The sequence below is a fragment of the Salmo trutta genome, chromosome 3, assembly GCF_901001165.1.
Source record: "Salmo trutta chromosome 3, fSalTru1.1, whole genome shotgun sequence".
NCBI classification, from domain to species: Eukaryota; Metazoa; Chordata; class Actinopteri; order Salmoniformes; family Salmonidae; genus Salmo; species Salmo trutta.
The window spans coordinates 72,249,263-72,265,857 of NC_042959.1; the positions used below are offsets into that span (position 1 = coordinate 72,249,263).

General features: G+C 43.7%; 1 protein-coding gene across 2 annotated transcripts; it reads left to right on the forward strand.

Annotated features, from left to right (window-relative positions):
* The first annotated feature begins 9,355 nt into the window (after window positions 1-9,355).
* Window positions 9,356-16,557, forward strand: tapbpl (TAP binding protein like). 2 transcript variants are annotated; one of them, XM_029747022.1, is made up of 9 exons: window positions 9,356-9,825; window positions 10,004-10,216; window positions 10,342-10,617; window positions 10,836-11,036; window positions 11,282-11,449; window positions 15,429-15,532; window positions 15,735-15,963; window positions 16,187-16,263; window positions 16,397-16,557. In XM_029747022.1, the coding sequence occupies exons 1-8, from the start codon at window positions 9,780-9,782 to the stop codon at window positions 16,261-16,263; spliced, it is 1,314 nt and encodes a 437-aa protein (XP_029602882.1). In that variant the 5' UTR covers window positions 9,356-9,779; the 3' UTR covers window positions 16,397-16,557. The 2 variants fall into 2 exon arrangements, with proteins under 2 accessions (XP_029602882.1, XP_029602876.1); XM_029747016.1 differs by having other exon boundaries at window positions 9,361-9,825; window positions 16,433-16,557.
* The last annotated feature ends 38 nt before the right edge of the window (window positions 16,558-16,595 follow it).

Sequence of the window (16,595 nt, forward strand, 5' to 3'; positions counted from 1 at the left end):
AGAAGAGAGGGAGTGTGGTGATGTAATGTCCACAACAAAGAAGAGAGGGAGTGTGGTGATGTAATGTCCACAACAAAGAAGAGAGGGAGTGTGGTGATGTAATGTCCACAACAAAGAAGAGAGGGAGTGTGGTGATGTAATGACCACAACAAAGAAGAGAGGGAGTGTGGTGATGTAATGTCCACAACAAAGAAGAGAGGGAGTGTGGTGATGTAATGTCCACAACAAAGAAGAGAGGGAGTGTGGTGATGTAATGTCCACAACAAAGAAGAGAGGGAGTGTGGTGATGTAATGACCACAACAAAGAAGAGAGGGAGTGTGGTGATGTAATGACCACAACAAAGAAGAGAGGGAGTGTGGTGATGTAATGTCCACAACAAAGAAGAGAGGGAGTGTGGTGATGTAATGACCACAACAAAGAAGAGAGGGAGTGTGGTGATGTAATGTCCACAACAAAGAAGAGAGGGAGTGTGGTGATGTAATGACCACAACAAAGAAGAGAGGGAGTGTGGTGATGTAATGTCCACAACAAAGAAGAGAGGGAGTGTGGTGATGTAATGTCCACAACAAAGAAGAGAGGGAGTGTGGTGATGTAATGACCACAACAAAGAAGAGAGGGCAGTGTGGTGATGTAATGACCACAACAAAGAAGAGAGAGAGTGTGGTGATGTAATGACCACAACAAAGAAGAGAGGGAGTGTGGTGATGTAATGTCCACAACAAAGAAGAGAGGGAGTGTGGTGATGTAATGTCCACAACAAAGAAGAGAGGGAGTGTGGTGATGTAATGACCACAACAAAGAAGAGAGGGAGTGTGGTGATGTAATGACCACAACAAAGAAGAGAGGGAGTGTGGTGATGTAATGACCACAACGAAGAAGAGAGGGAGTGTGGTGATGTAATGACCACAACAAAGAAGAGAGGGAGTGTGGTGATGTAATGACCACAACAAAGAAGAGAGGGAGTGTGGTGATGTAATGACCACAACAAAGAAGAGAGGGAGTGTGGTGATGTAATGACCACAACAAAGAAGAGAGGGAGTGTGGTGATGTAATGTCCACAACAAAGAAGAGAGGGAGTGTGGTGATGTAATGACCACAACAAAGAAGAGAGGGAGTGTGGTGATGTAATGTCCACAACAAAGAAGAGAGGGAGTGTGGTGATGTAATGACCACAACAAAGAAGAGAGGGAGTGTGGTGATGTAATGACCACAACAAAGAAGAGAGGGAGTGTGACCAAAGTGTGGTGATGTAATGTCCACAACAAAGAAGAGAGGGAGTGTGGTGATGTAATGACCACAACAAAGAAGAGAGGGAGTGTGGTGATGTAATGACCACAACAAAGAAGAGAGGGAGTGTGGTGATGTAATGACCACAACAAAGAAGAGAGGGAGTGTGGTGATGTAATGACCACAACAAAGAAGAGAGGGAGTGTGGTGATGTAATGACCACAACAAAGAAGAGAGGGAGTGTGGTGATGTAATGTCCACAACAAAGAAGAGAGGGAGTGTGGTGATGTAATGACCACAACAAAGAAGAGAGGGAATGTGGTGATGTAATGACCACAACAAAGAAGAGAGGGAGTGTGGTGATGTAATGTCCACAACAAAGAAGAGAGGGAGTGTGGTGATGTAATGACCACAACAAAGAAGAGAGGGAGTGTGGTGATGTAATGACCACAACAAAGAAGAGAGGGAGTGTGGTGATGTAATGATCACAACAAAGAAGAGAGGGAGTGTGGTGATGTAATGACCACAACAAAGAAGAGAGGGAGTGTGGTGATGTAATGACCACAACAAAGAAGAGAGGGAGTGTGGTGATGTAATGACCACAACAAAGAAGAGAGGGAGTGTGGTGATGTAATGACCACAACAAAGAAGAGAGGGAGTGTGGTGATGTAATGACCACAACAAAGAAGAGAGAGAGTGTGGTGATGTAATGACCACAACAAAGAAGAGAGGGAGTGTGGTGATGTAATGTCCACAACAAAGACGAGAGGGAGTGTGGTGATGTAATGTCCACAACAAAGAAGAGAGGGAGTGTGGTGATGTAATGACCACAACAAAGAAGAGAGGGAGTGTGGTGATGTAATGACCACAACAAAGAAGAGAGGGAGTGTGGTGATGTAATGTCCACAACAAAGAAGAGAGGGAGTGTGGTGATGTAATGTCCACAACAAAGAAGAGAGGGAGTGTGGTGATGTAATGACCACAACAAAGAAGAGAGGGAGTGTGGTGATGTAATGTCCACAACAAAGAAGAGAGGGCAGTGTGGTGATGTAATGTCCACAACAAAGAAGAGAGGGAGTGTGGTGATGTAATGTCCACAACAAAGAAGAGAGGGAGTGTGGTGATGTAATGACCACAACAAAGAAGAGAGGGAGTGTGGTGATGTAATGTCCACAACAAAGAAGAGAGGGAGTGTGGTGATGTAATGACCACAACAAAGAAGAGAGGGAGTGTGGTGATGTAATGACCACAACAAAGAAGAGAGGGAGTGTGGTGATGTAATGTCCACAACAAAGAAGAGAGGGAGTGTGGTGATGTAATGACCACAACAAAGAAGAGAGGGAGTGTGGTGATGTAATGACCACAACAAAGAAGAGAGGGAGTGTGGTGATGTAATGACCACAACAAAGAAGAGAGGGAGTGTGGTGATGTAATGACCACAACAAAGAAGAGAGGGAGTGTGGTGATGTACACACAAAGAAGAGAGGGAGTGTGGTGATGTAATGTCCACAACAAAGAAGAGAGGGAGTGTGGTGATGTAATGACCACAACAAAGAAGAGAGGGAGTGTGGTGATGTAATGACCACAACAAAGAAGAGAGGGAGTGTGGTGATGTAATGTCCACAACAAAGAAGAGAGGGAGTGTGGTGATGTAATGACCACAACAAAGAAGAGAGGGAGTGTGGTGATGTAATGACCACAACAAAGAAGAGAGGGAGTGTGGTGATGTAATGATCACAACAAAGAAGAGAGGGAGTGTGGTGATGTAATGACCACAACAAAGAAGAGAGGGAGTGTGGTGATGTAATGACCACAACAAAGAAGAGAGGGAGTGTGGTGATGTAATGACCACAACAAAGAAGAGAGGGAGTGTGGTGATGTAATGACCACAACAAAGAAGAGAGGGAGTGTGGTGATGTAATGACCACAACAAAGAAGAGAGGGAGTGTGGTGATGTAATGACCACAACAAAGAAGAGAGGGAGTGTGGTGATGTAATGTCCACAACAAAGACGAGAGGGAGTGTGGTGATGTAATGTCCACAACAAAGAAGAGAGGGAGTGTGGTGATGTAATGACCACAACAAAGAAGAGAGGGAGTGTGGTGATGTAATGACCACAACAAAGAAGAGAGGGAGTGTGGTGATGTAATGTCCACAACAAAGAAGAGAGGGAGTGTGGTGATGTAATGTCCACAACAAAGAAGAGAGGGAGTGTGGTGATGTAATGACCACAACAAAGAAGAGAGGGAGTGTGGTGATGTAATGTCCACAACAAAGAAGAGAGGGCAGTGTGGTGATGTAATGTCCACAACAAAGAAGAGAGGGAGTGTGGTGATGTAATGTCCACAACAAAGAAGAGAGGGAGTGTGGTGATGTAATGACCACAACAAAGAAGAGAGGGAGTGTGGTGATGTAATGTCCACAACAAAGAAGAGAGGGAGTGTGGTGATGTAATGACCACAACAAAGAAGAGAGGGAGTGTGGTGATGTAATGTCCACAACAAAGAAGAGAGGGAGTGTGGTGATGTAATGACCACAACAAAGAAGAGAGAGAGTGTGGTGATGTAATGACCACAACAAAGAAGAGAGGGAGTGTGGTGATGTAATGTCCACAACAAAGAAGAAGGGAGTGTGGTGATGTAATGTCCACAACAAAGAAGAGAGGGAGTGTGGTGATGTAATGTCCACAACAAAGAAGAGAGGGAGTGTGGTGATGTAATGTCCACAACAAAGAAGAGAGGGAGTGTGGTGATGTAATGACCACAACAAAGAAGAGAGAGAGTGTGGTGATGTAATGACCACAACAAAGAAGAGAGGGAGTGTGGTGATGTAATGTCCACAACAAAGAAGAGAGGGAGTGTGGTGATGTAATGACCACAACAAAGAAGAGAGGGAGTGTGGTGATGTAATGTCCACAACAAAGAAGAGAGGGAGTGTGGTGATGTAATGTCCACAACAAAGAAGAGAGGGAGTGTGGTGATGTAATGTCCACAACAAAGAAGAGAGGGAGTGTGGTGATGTAATGTCCACAACAAAGAAGAGAGGGAGTGTGGTGATGTAATGTCCACAACAAAGAAGAGAGGGAGTGTGGTGATGTAATGACCACAACAAAGAAGAGAGGGCAGTGTGGTGATGTAATGTCCACAACAAAGAAGAGAGGGAGTGTGGTGATGTAATGACCACAACAAAGAAGAGAGGGAGTGTGGTGATGTAATGACCACAACAAAGAAGAGAGGGAGTGTGGTGATGTAATGTCCACAACAAAGAAGAGAGGGAGTGTGGTGATGTAATGACCACAACAAAGAAGAGAGGGAGTGTGGTGATGTAATGACCACAACAAAGAAGAGAGGGAGTGTGGTGATGTAATGACCACAACAAAGAAGAGAGGGAGTGTGGTGATGTAATGACCACAACAAAGAAGAGAGGGAGTGTGGTGATGTAATGACCACAACAAAGAAGAGAGGGAGTGTGGTGATGTAATGACCACAACAAAGAAGAGAGGGAGTGTGGTGATGTAATGACCACAACAAAGAAGAGAGGGAGTGTGGTGATGTAATGACCACAACAAAGAAGAGAGGGAGTGTGGTGATGTAATGACCACAACAAAGAAGAGAGGGAGTGTGGTGATGTAATGACCACAACAAAGAAGAGAGGGAGTGTGGTGATATAATGACCACAACAAAGAAGAGAGGGAGTGTGGTGATGTAATGACCACAACAAAGAAGAGAGGGAGTGTGGTGATGTAATGACCACAACAAAGAAGAGAGGGAGTGTGGTGATGTAATGTCCACAACAAAGAAGAGAGGGAGTGTGGTGATGTAATGTCCACAACAAAGAAGAGAGGGAGTGTGGTGATGTAATGACCACAACAAAGAAGAGAGGGAGTGTGGTGATGTAATGTCCACAACAAAGAAGAGAGGGAGTGTGGTGATGTAATGACCACAACAAAGAAGAGAGGGAGTGTGGTGATGTAATGTCCACAACAAAGAAGAAGGGAGTGTGGTGATGTAATGTCCACAACAAAGAAGAGAGGGAGTGTGGGGATGTAATGTCCACAACAAAGAAGAGAGAGTGTGGTTAGTGTGGTGATGTAATGTCCACAACAAAGAAGAGAGGGAGTGTGGTGATGTAATGTCCACAACAAAGAAGAGAGGGAGTGTGGTGATGTAATGACCACAACAAGGAAGAGAGGGAGTGTGGTGATGTAATGTCCACAACAAAGAAGAGAGGGAGTGTGGTGATGTAATGACCACAACAAAGAAGAGAGGGAGTTTGGTGATGTAATGACCACAACAAAGAAGAGAGGGAGTGTGGTGATGTAATGACCACAACAAAGAAGAGAGGGAGTGTGGTGATGTAATGTCCACAACAAAGAAGAGAGGGAGTGTGGTGATGTAATGACCACAACAAAGAAGAGAGGGAGTGTGGTGATGTAATGTCCACAACAAGAAGAGAGGGAGTGTGGTGATGTAATGTCCACAACAAAGAAGAGAGGGAGTGTGGTGATGTAATGACCACAACAAAGAAGAGAGGGAGTGTGGTGATGTAATGACCACAACAAAGAAGAGAGGGAGTGTGGTGATGTAATGACCACAACAAAGAAGAGAGGGAGTGTGGTGATGTAATGTCCACAACAAAGAAGAGAGGGAGTGTGGTGATGTAATGACCACAACAAAGAAGAGAGGGAGTGTGGTGATGTAATGTCCACAACAAAGAAGAGAGGGAGTGTGGTGATGTAATGACCACAACAAAGAAGAGAGGGAGTGTGGTGATGTAATGACCACAACAAAGAAGAGAGGGAGTGTGGTGATGTAATGACCACAACAAAGAAGAGAGGGAGTGTGGTGATGTATGACCACAACAAAGAAGAGAGGGAGTGTGGTGATGTAATGACCACAACAAAGAAGAGAGGGAGTGTGGTGATGTAATGTCCACAACAAAGAAGAGAGGGAGTGTGGTGATGTAATGACCACAACAAAGAAGAGAGGGAGTGTGGTGATGTAATGACCACAACAAAGAAGAGAGGGAGTGTGGTGATGTAATGACCACAACAAAGAAGAGAGGGAGTGTGGTGATGTAATGACCACAACAAAGAAGAGAGGGAGTGTGGTGATGTAATGTCCACAACAAAGAAGAGAGGGAGTGTGGTGATGTAATGTCCACAACAAAGAAGAGAGGGAGTGTGGTGATGTAATGACCACAACAAAGAAGAGAGGGAGTGTGGTGATGTAATGTCCACAACAAAGAAGAGAGGGAGTGTGGTGATGTAATGACCACAACAAAGAAGAGAGGGAGTGTGGTGATGTAATGTCCACAACAAAGAAGAGAGGGAGTGTGGTGATGTAATGACCACAACAAAGAAGAGAGGGAGTGTGGTGATGTAATGTCCACAACAAAGAAGAGAGGGAGTGTGGTGATGTAATGTCCACAACAAAGAAGAGAGGGAGTGTGGTGATGTAATGACCACAACAAAGAAGAGAGTGAGTGTGGTGATGTAATGACCACAACAAAGAAGAGAGGGAGTGTGGTGATGTAATGACCACAACAAAGAAGAGAGTGAGTGTGGTGATGTAATGACCACAACAAAGAAGAGAGGGAGTGTGGTGATGTAATGACCACAACAAAGAAGAGAGTGAGTGTGGTGATGTAATGACCACAACAAAGAAGAGAGGGAGTGTGGTGATGTAATGTCCACAACAAAGAAGAGAGGGAGTGTGGTGATGTAATGACCACAACAAAGAAGAGAGGGAGTGTGGTGATGTAATGACCACAACAAAGAAGAGAGGGAGTGTGGTGATGTAATGACCACAACAAAGAAGAGAGGGAGTGTGGTGATGTAATGTCCACAACAAAGAAGAGAGGGAGTGTGGTGATGTAATGACCACAACAAAGAAGAGAGGGAGTGTGGTGATGTAATGACCACAACAAAGAAGAGAGGGAGTGTGGTGATGTAATGACCACAACAAAGAAGAGAGGGAGTGTGGTGATGTAATGACCACAACAAAGAAGAGAGGGAGTGTGGTGATGTAATGACCACAACAAAGAAGAGAGGGAGTGTGGTGATGTAATGACCACAACAAAGAAGAGAGGGAGTGTGGTGATGTAATGACCACAACAAAGAAGAGAGGGAGTTTGGTGATGTAATGACCACAACAAAGAAGAGAGGGAGTGTTGTGATGTAATGACCACAACAAAGAAGAGAGGGAGTGTGGTGATGTAATGTCCACAACAAAGAAGAGAGGGAGTGTGGTGATGTAATGACCACAACTAAAGAATCATTGTGGAATCTGAAAAGACACATATCCCAAAAGCATGATGGTGTACTTACTATGTGCGCATGCTAAAAGAAAGGAACAAGGTGGGTAGATAACTAAGTTTGTCATTGTATCAAAGTAGTTATAAACAAAAAATCAGATTTCTTAAACGTTTTCGTAACTTTTTGTTCTATTATCAATACAATAGGCATAATTGATTTTGGCCCAATAGGCCTGGCATATTTTGCCTAAAAACCTTAAGGCCTACCTATAGAAAACATTTCAAACAACTCTGCATCTCTGCCCAGCCTGGGGCGGCCAACAGAGTGTTTATCATCCCCAGTGGCTCTGCAGGTGTAGAGAGGATATTCTCTGCTGCTGGCCTGCTCTCCAGGAACCATCGCTTGAGACAGAAGCCACAGACTGGCCAAACTGGTGTTTCTAAAAATGAATTCAAAGGCACTAATAAGTCATTTTTCATTGAATTTGTATTTAATTCTAAGTCAAATCAAATCAAATTGTATTTGTCACATGCGCCGAATACAACCGTGAAATGCTACTTACCTTAACCAACAATGCAGTTTTAAGAAAATTACCTAAAAAAATCACTGCCTATTTGCACGGAGAGAGAGAGAGAGAGAGAGAGAGAGAGAGAGAGAGAGAGAGAGAGAGAGATGGCTGTCTGTCGTAAATAATGTGTAACCTCCTTAATTCTGGCCATCTGTCTACAGCAACCATCATGTCTCATCGCTCCTTGGAGCTAATGTAGCCTACTTAACACACTGACTGATGCTAGGAGACTGTGTGTCAGACTTGGGTTCAAATAGCAGTTTAAATATTTTAAATACTTTGTGTGTTTGCTTGAGCCAGCCTTTAGTGTATAAAGCGGGATTTGCACTTTTGGGACTATTTCATTGGTTCCATTGCACCAGGGAAGCTCAATCAAGCCCAGCTAAAGTATTTTAAATGATTTCAAATTCCATTTGAACTGAGGTCTGGTGTGTGTATGGAGTAAAATGGCTTAGTTAACTTATGCAAAGAGTGATTATGTCTAAAATGGCACACTATTCCCTATGTAGTGCACTACTTTGACCAGGGCCCATAGTTACCAATACACTTTTTGAAAAAATAGTTCCCAAGGGAGTTCCCAAAGGGCTCATCGGCTCTCCCCATAGGAGAACCCTTTTTGGTTATAGGTAAAAATCATTTTTGGTTCTAGGTAGAACGCTTTTGGGTTCCATGTAGAACCCTCTGTACAAATATTTTAAATAATATAGCCTAAATAATTCGTTTTCATTCCTTCTTAAATTCCCTGTCTGGCTCCTGACCTGTTTAGAGTGTTTATATGCTGTTTAATCTGACATGGAGCCTATTTGAAATGATGTGTACTTCTTGCAATCAGCTTTTCATGTTTATTCAAATAATTTTCGTTCAAATCCATATAGTTTGATTTCAATACTTCAAAACCAAATGGTAGGTCCAGGTAGTCACAAAAAAATCGATGGGTGTTGGTTAAATTGTATTTTAATGAATGGAGCGAATTTGGAGCAGCAGTTTTTACCCTGTGAGCGCGGAGCGGTTTTTAGCAGAGCGTTGGAAAGGACATGTACGCCGTGTTTTGTATTTTGTTTGTTCGATACAAGAGCAAGGTAATGGTGATTATAATGTCTTTACTTCAGCATCACTGTGTAGCATGCATACAGCTCCATTCAGTGCATAGTAAGTAATGCCTAACTTGGCTCACTCGTACTATATAGTATAACACTCAGATACACATAACAGCAGCACCATCTAATGGATTGGTGCAACTACACTCACATGCTCTGTTATGGACACACATTTTATCTTAGCCACCAATGAGGGATGAGGTTATTGCTGTGTGATTGGAGGATATGCTGAAAAATGGACAACTCTCTTTCACTTTCATTCAGCAAAGCTTCTCTAAATTCTGCAATGACGCACCTGCTTCCAACGCTGAAAACAACTTAGAACGCTATAGGAAACATGGCATCTATTAATCAATAGGTCTGATCATTCTTACTATGTCAAACTAATGACGTTCTACGTGAACATTTAATTAACCATTTGTAACTTTATTTATTTGATTTACCTCCAAACAAAAGTGAAAGTAACTTCACTGTATAACAGCCTAACATTTTAAGTGTCTCTAAATTGTATTCTAATATCTTCGACTTTGGTTTCGAGCGTGGTCATTAATTAAATTGTGAAATTAGGGGTCTATTCTGTATATTTATGAAAGGTCAGTAATTACTGTTGAATAAAAAACTACTGGAAAGATGCTTGAAATCCTGCTTTTTGGATATTTGGTTTCATGCGTTTCTGGTAAGAATTGTTTTTCTTCACTCCTGACATTTTCTAAACATGAAATGACTGTATATTATGGACATTAGTCACCTATGCTCACATTCCTGCTCCTTATGACCTCTTCCCGTCCCTCTCTCGATCCTGTCCCGGCCTCCCCCTCCCCTTCTCCCCCTCCCCTTCTCCCCCTCTCTCTTAGGCCAGGGAGGAGCAGACGTGGTGCTGTCCTGTTCTCTGGTGGAGGAGGGTAGTGGGATGGGGGGAATGGGAGGTGGGGCTCTCTTCAGCCGCACCCCAGCAATGCTTGTCCTCAGAGACCTGGCCGTGACCCCTGATCTTTCACCTGATACTCTGACCCCCTTCAACCCTCCTGCTGTCCCCGATCCTGATAACATCATCTTGGAGGCTAAAGGTTGGTTCATTATCAGGTTCTCTTTTGTACAGCAGAGTTACCTGATGGAATTACCTTCCCCTTCTCTCTCCCTCACACCATCCCTCTCCTGCACTCTCCCTCCACCTCTTTCTGCTTTCTGACAGTTGAGTCTCCTGAGATCCCAGAGGCAGACCTGCTGCTCCACGCTGACTGTAACGAACAGGAAGTGACATGTGAGATCAGCCGCTACTTCCCTCGAAATGCCAAGGAGGGCTCCACAGAACCAGCCTATTTCATTGGCTCCTTGCAGATAGAGGGGGGTGGGCTCAGCCTCACATTGATCCTGCAGACACTGCCACTGGACCAATCAGATCGTCCAGCTCTCATGCAGAGCAAACTGGAACTCCCCCTAAGCCAATCAGGAACTTTGCTGACTGAGGGTGAGACAAGGAGGTTATTATAATGCTTCTGGTAGTATGCCTGTTGTAGAGTAGACGTGTCATATTTTAATGATGTATAACACTGTTACTCTCTCATTCTCTCACCCGCATCTTCTCTTATCACCCCTCTTTTTTTCTCTAGTATTTTGCACTTTCTCTACTTTTCACTTGCTTCTTTCTCCATAATCCCTTCTTTCTCTCTCCCTTGTCTTCCCCAGTGGTGTTCCTGGTGTTCTCTCGCTCTGAGTCCCACTCCGCTCCTCTAGGGGGCGTGGCCCTCCTGGACTGTGGCTTCAGGCAGCAGGCCCCACCCCCAGGGTGGGAGCTGGGGCTTGAGTGGCGGCTGCAGCACAGAGGAAGTGGGAGGAAAGTGCTGGAGATTAGGGCGGGGCAGACGGAGACAGAGGAGGGGCCAGCAGGTGAGAGAATAAAGGCATTATTTAAGTAGTTATCATGGTGCTATAAGTGTTAGATGAGTTAGGTCTACTTACCATCACAACATAAAGTGCATTAGGATCTCCATGGTCAACATTCCAACTTTATTATCCACCCAGAGATGGAAATGAAGAATGTGTTACTGCTGTCATAGCTAGGAACCCAGAGGTTTACTGAATGATTACTACGAGAATTGGACTCTGTTTCGCATTGTTTGTTTCTCCTCCAGTACACGTGGAGAGGGAGGGTTCGAGCGTGGATGCCGCCCTGCTGGTGGGGCAGGGTAATGCGTCTCTGACTCTGGCCAGACTGAAGGTATCTGACGAGGGGACCTACATCTGCACCGTCAGCACTGGACTGTACCAGGCCCAGCAGGTCATACAGCTACACGTCACACGTGAGTCCCTCTAAGAACACTTGTGATTGATTGTCTCTTTACATTAGAGGTCAACCGACTATGATTTTTCAACGCCGAAACCGATACCGATTACTGGAGGACCAAAAAAAGATGATTTTTATATATATATTTGTAATAATGACAATTACAACAATACTGAATGAACACTTTTATTTTAACTTAATATAATACATAAATAATATCAATTTAGTCTCAATTAAATAATGAAACATGTTCAATTTGGTTTAAATAATGCAAAAACAAAGTGTTGGAGAAGAAAGTAAAAGTGCAATATGTGCCATGTCAGAAAGCTAACGTTTAAGTTCCTTGCTCAGAACATGAGAACATATGAAAGCTGGTGGTTCCTTTTAACATGAGTCTTCAATATTCCCAGTTAAGAAGTTTTAGGTTGTAGTTATTATAGGAATTTATAGGACTATTTCTCTCTATACCATTTGTATTCATATACCTTTGACTATTGGATGTTCTTATAGGCACTTTAGTATTGCCAGCCTAATATCGGGAGTTGATAGGCTTGAAGTCATAAACAGCGCTGTGCTTCAAGCGTTGCAAAGAGCTGCTGGCAAATGCAGGAAAGTGCTGTTTGAATGAATGCTTACGAGCCTGCTGCTGCCTACCACCGCTCAGGCAGACTGCTCTATCAAATATCAAATCATAGATTTAATTATAATATAATAAACACATACAGTGGGGGGAAAAAGTATTTGATCCCCTGCTGATTTTGTATGTTTGCCCACTGACAAAGAAAGGATCAGTCTATAATTTTTATGGTAGCTTTATTTGAACATTGAGAGACAGAATAACAACAAAAATATCCAGAAAAACGCATGTCAGAAATGTTATAAATTGATTTGCATTTTATTGAGGGAAATAAGTATTTGACCCCCTCTCAATCAGAAAGATTTCTGGCTCCCAGGTGTCTTTTATACAGGTAACGAGCTGAGATTAGGAGCACACTGTTAAAGGGAGTGCTCCTAACCGCAGCTTGTTACCTGTAAAAAAGACACCTGTCCACAGAAGCAATCAATCAAACAGATTCCAAACTCTCCACCATGGCCAAGACCAAAGAGCTCTCCAAGGATGTCAGGGACAAGATTGTAGACCTACACAAGGCTGGAATGGGCTACAAGACCATCGCCAAGCAGCTTGGTGAGAAGGTGACAACATTTGGTGCGATTATTCGCAAATGGACGAAACACAAAATAACTGTCAATATCCCTCGGCCTGGGGCTCCATGCAAGATCTCACCTCGTGGAGTTGCAATGATTATGAGAACGGTGAGGAATCAGCCCAGAACTACACAGGAGGATCTTGTCAATGATCTCAAGGCAGCTGGGACCATAGTCACCAAGAAAACAATTGGTAACACACTACGCCGTGAAGGACTGAAATCCTGCAGCGCCCGCAAGGTCCCCCTGCTCAAGAATACATATACATGCCCGTCTGAAGTTTGCCAATGAACATCTGAATGACTCAGAGGACAACTAGTGAAAGTGTTGTGATCAGATGAGACCAAAATGGAGCTCTTTGACATCAACTCAACTCGCCGTGTTTGGAGGAGGAGGAATGCCGCCTATGACCCCAAGAACACCATCTCCACCGTCAAACATGGAGGTGGATACATTATGCTTTGGGGGTGTTTTTCTGCTAAGGGGACAGGACAACTTCACCGCATCGAAGGACGGGGCCATGTACCGTCAAATCTTGGGTGAGAACCTCCTTCCCTCAGCCAGGGCATTGAAAATGGGTCGTGGATGGGTATTCCAATGACCCAAAGCACACATTTACATTTACATTTTTTACATTTAAGTCATTTAGCAGACGCTCTTATCCAGAGCGACTTACAAATTGGTGCATTCACCTTATGATATCCAGTGGAACAACCACTTTACAATAGTGCATCTAAGTCTTTTAAGGGGGGGGGGGTTAGAAGGATTACTTTATCCTATCCCAGGTATTCCTTAAAGAGGTGGGGTTACAGGTGTCTCCGGAAGGTGGTGATTGACTCCACTGTCCTGGCGTCATGAGGGAGCTTGTTCCACCATTGGGGTGCCAGAGCAGCGAACAGTTTGGACTGGGCTGAGCGGGAACCGTGCTTCCTCAGAGGTAGGGGGGCCAGCAGGCCAGAGGTGGATGAACGCAGTGCCCTTGTTTGGGTGTAGGGCCTGATCAGAGCCTGAAGGTATGGAGGTGCCGTTCCCCTCACAGCTCCGTAGGCAAGCACCATGGTCTTGTAGCGGATGCGAGCTTCAACTGGAAGCCAGTGAAGAGAGCGGAGGAGCGGGGTGACGTGAGAGAACTTGGGAAGGTTGAACACCAGACGGGCTGCGGCGTTCTGGATGAGTTGTAGGGGTTTAATGGCACAGGCAGGGAGCCCAGCCAACAGCGAGTTGCAGTAATCCACACGGCCAAGGCAACAAAGGAGTGGCTCAAGAAGAAGCACATTAAGGTCCTGGAGTGGCCTAGCCAGTCTCCAGACCTTAATCCCATGGAAAATCTGTGGAGGGAGCTGAAGGTTCGAGTTGCCAAACGTCAGCCTCGAAACCTTAATGACTTGGAGAAGTTCTGCAAAGAGGAGTGGGACAAAATCCCTCCTGAGATGTGTGCAAACCTGATGGCCAACTACAAGAAACGTCTGACCTCTGTGATTGCCAACAAGGGTTTTGCCACCAAGTACTAAGTCATGTTTTGCAGAGGGGTCAAATACTTATTTCCCTCATTAAAATGCAAATAATTTTATAACATTTTTGACATGCGTTTTTCTGGATGTTTTTCTTGTTATTCTGTCTCTCACTGTTCAAATTAACCTACTATTAAAATTATAGACTGATCATTTCTTTGTAAGTGGGCAAACGTACAAAATCAGCAGGGGATCAAATACTTTTTTCCCTCACTGTAGAAATACGAGCCTTAGGTCATTAATGTGGTCAAATACGGAAACTATCATTTTGAAAACAAAACGTTTATTCTTTCAGTGAAATATGGAACCGTTCCGTATTTTATCGAACGGGTGGCAACCCTAAGTCTAAATATTGCTCTTACATTGCACAACCTTCAATGTTATGTCATAATTATGTAAAATTCTGCCAAATTAATTCCGGCCTTTGTTAGGAAGAAATGGTTCACACAGTTCGCAACGAGCCAGGCGGCCCAAACTGTTGCATATACCCTGACTCTGCTTGCACTGAACGCAAGATAAGTGACACAATTTCCCTAGTTAATATTGCTTGCTAACATTAATTTCTTTTAACTAAAAATGCAGGTTTAAAAATATATATTTGTGTATTGATTTTAAGAAAGGCATTGATGTTTATTGTGAATGTGCTTTTGTTAAATCATCCGTTTGGCGAAGTAGGCTGTGATTCGATGATAAATTAACAGGCACCACATTGATTATATGCAACGCAGGACAAGCTAGTTAACCTAGTAATATCATCAACCATGTGTAGTTAACTAGTGATTATGTTAAGATTGATTGTTTTTTAAGACAAGTTTAATGCTAACTAGGAACTTACCTTGGCTCCTTGATGCACTCGCGTAACAGGTGGTCAGCCTGCCACGCAGTCTCCTCGTGGATTGCAACATAATCGGTAATCGGCATTTTTGGACGGCGATTATTATGAAAACGTCAAATCGGCCCTAATTAATCGGCCAACCTCTACTTTACATAGGCAGCAGGTAGCCTAATGATTTAGAGCGTTGGTACAGTAACCAAAAGGTTGCTGGTTTGAATGCCCGAGACGAAAATGTGAAAAATCTGTCAATGTGCCCTTGAGCAAGGCACTTAACCCTAATTGCTCCTGTAAGTTGCTCTGGATAAGAGGGTCTGCTAAATGACTCAAATGTACATTATTTCTCTACACATATGAACATGCGTTTATTACATTAGGTGTCTATGTCATGTGTGACATAGTGTGCACACTATTCACATCTAAATACAAAGTCTCTCTGTCTTCAGAACCTCCTCATGTTTCTCTCTCTGAGGAGAAGCTGGTATTTCGGGATGAGTTGCCCCAGAAATTGAGCTGCCACTGCAAGAACTACTACCCTCTGGATGTCCAGGTGTGTGTCTGGTGCAGTCGACCAATGAAATATCCAGTCATTCATATTCACAGATACCACTGTTTCAAAGTGATTAGCACACAAGCACACAGTGATCAGACGTCTAATGAAATCAGAAGATAATTGGTAGGTCATCATACAGCACTTATAATATGGATATCCTAAATATTAGACACTATACTGAGACTCTCTTCTCTCTCAGATGGAGTGGTTCTCCATCTCCTCTACAGACTCAGAGCCTAGCGTCCTATCAGACCAGGTGTCTCTCTCCAGCCATCGGCAGCACAGCGACAGGACCATGTCCATCTCCTCCCACCTCACCCTGCACCCCTCCACCTTCCCCCCTGGAACCACGGTCACCTGCAGAGTGACCCACCCGGCCCTGGACACACCTCTCTCCCTCAGCCTGACAGTAGAGACACCTGAGCCAGGTAGGCTGCTACAGACACAGGCGTGAGAGGACAATAGGAAATTCACGTTCATTAGGCGTGAATGGACAACTAAAATATAATGAGTTTTCTTATCAGGCAGGTTAAGATACTGCTCTTTTGTTAAATGTTTTCTCCTGTTGGGTGCCTGCTGACTGTGAGTCATTGGGAGAACCTGAGCAGAAACAAAATGGTGTCCATTCATATTAGTCCAAACTGTTCCCAGTTGTTACAGATTCCTACTGGATGGTCCTGGGTTTTCTGGTTATCACCGTTCTGTTCTTCTACCAAGTGATGAAATAGGTAAGTTCCCCATGCTCCCTATGGACCTCCTTGTATTTTTAACTATTGTTTGTACGTAGTAAGACAACAGTAACCTACATTTCTATCCAAACAGACAAATAAGACATTTTTCTTATTTTTTGTTCTTGCAAAGAGTTCCAACCTAATTCACAGACCTGGATTCTTTCAGGGTCGCAGAGGCACAGTACCTGAAGCTGTTGAAAACCAATATCTTAAGAGTTGCTGTAATGTGAATTACTGTTGTACTATAAACAGTTCTACATTTTCTTCAAATAAATGTTTTCTTTAATAGTATCATTGGTGTTGTTCTCTGAATCTGGAGAGATGGTGTG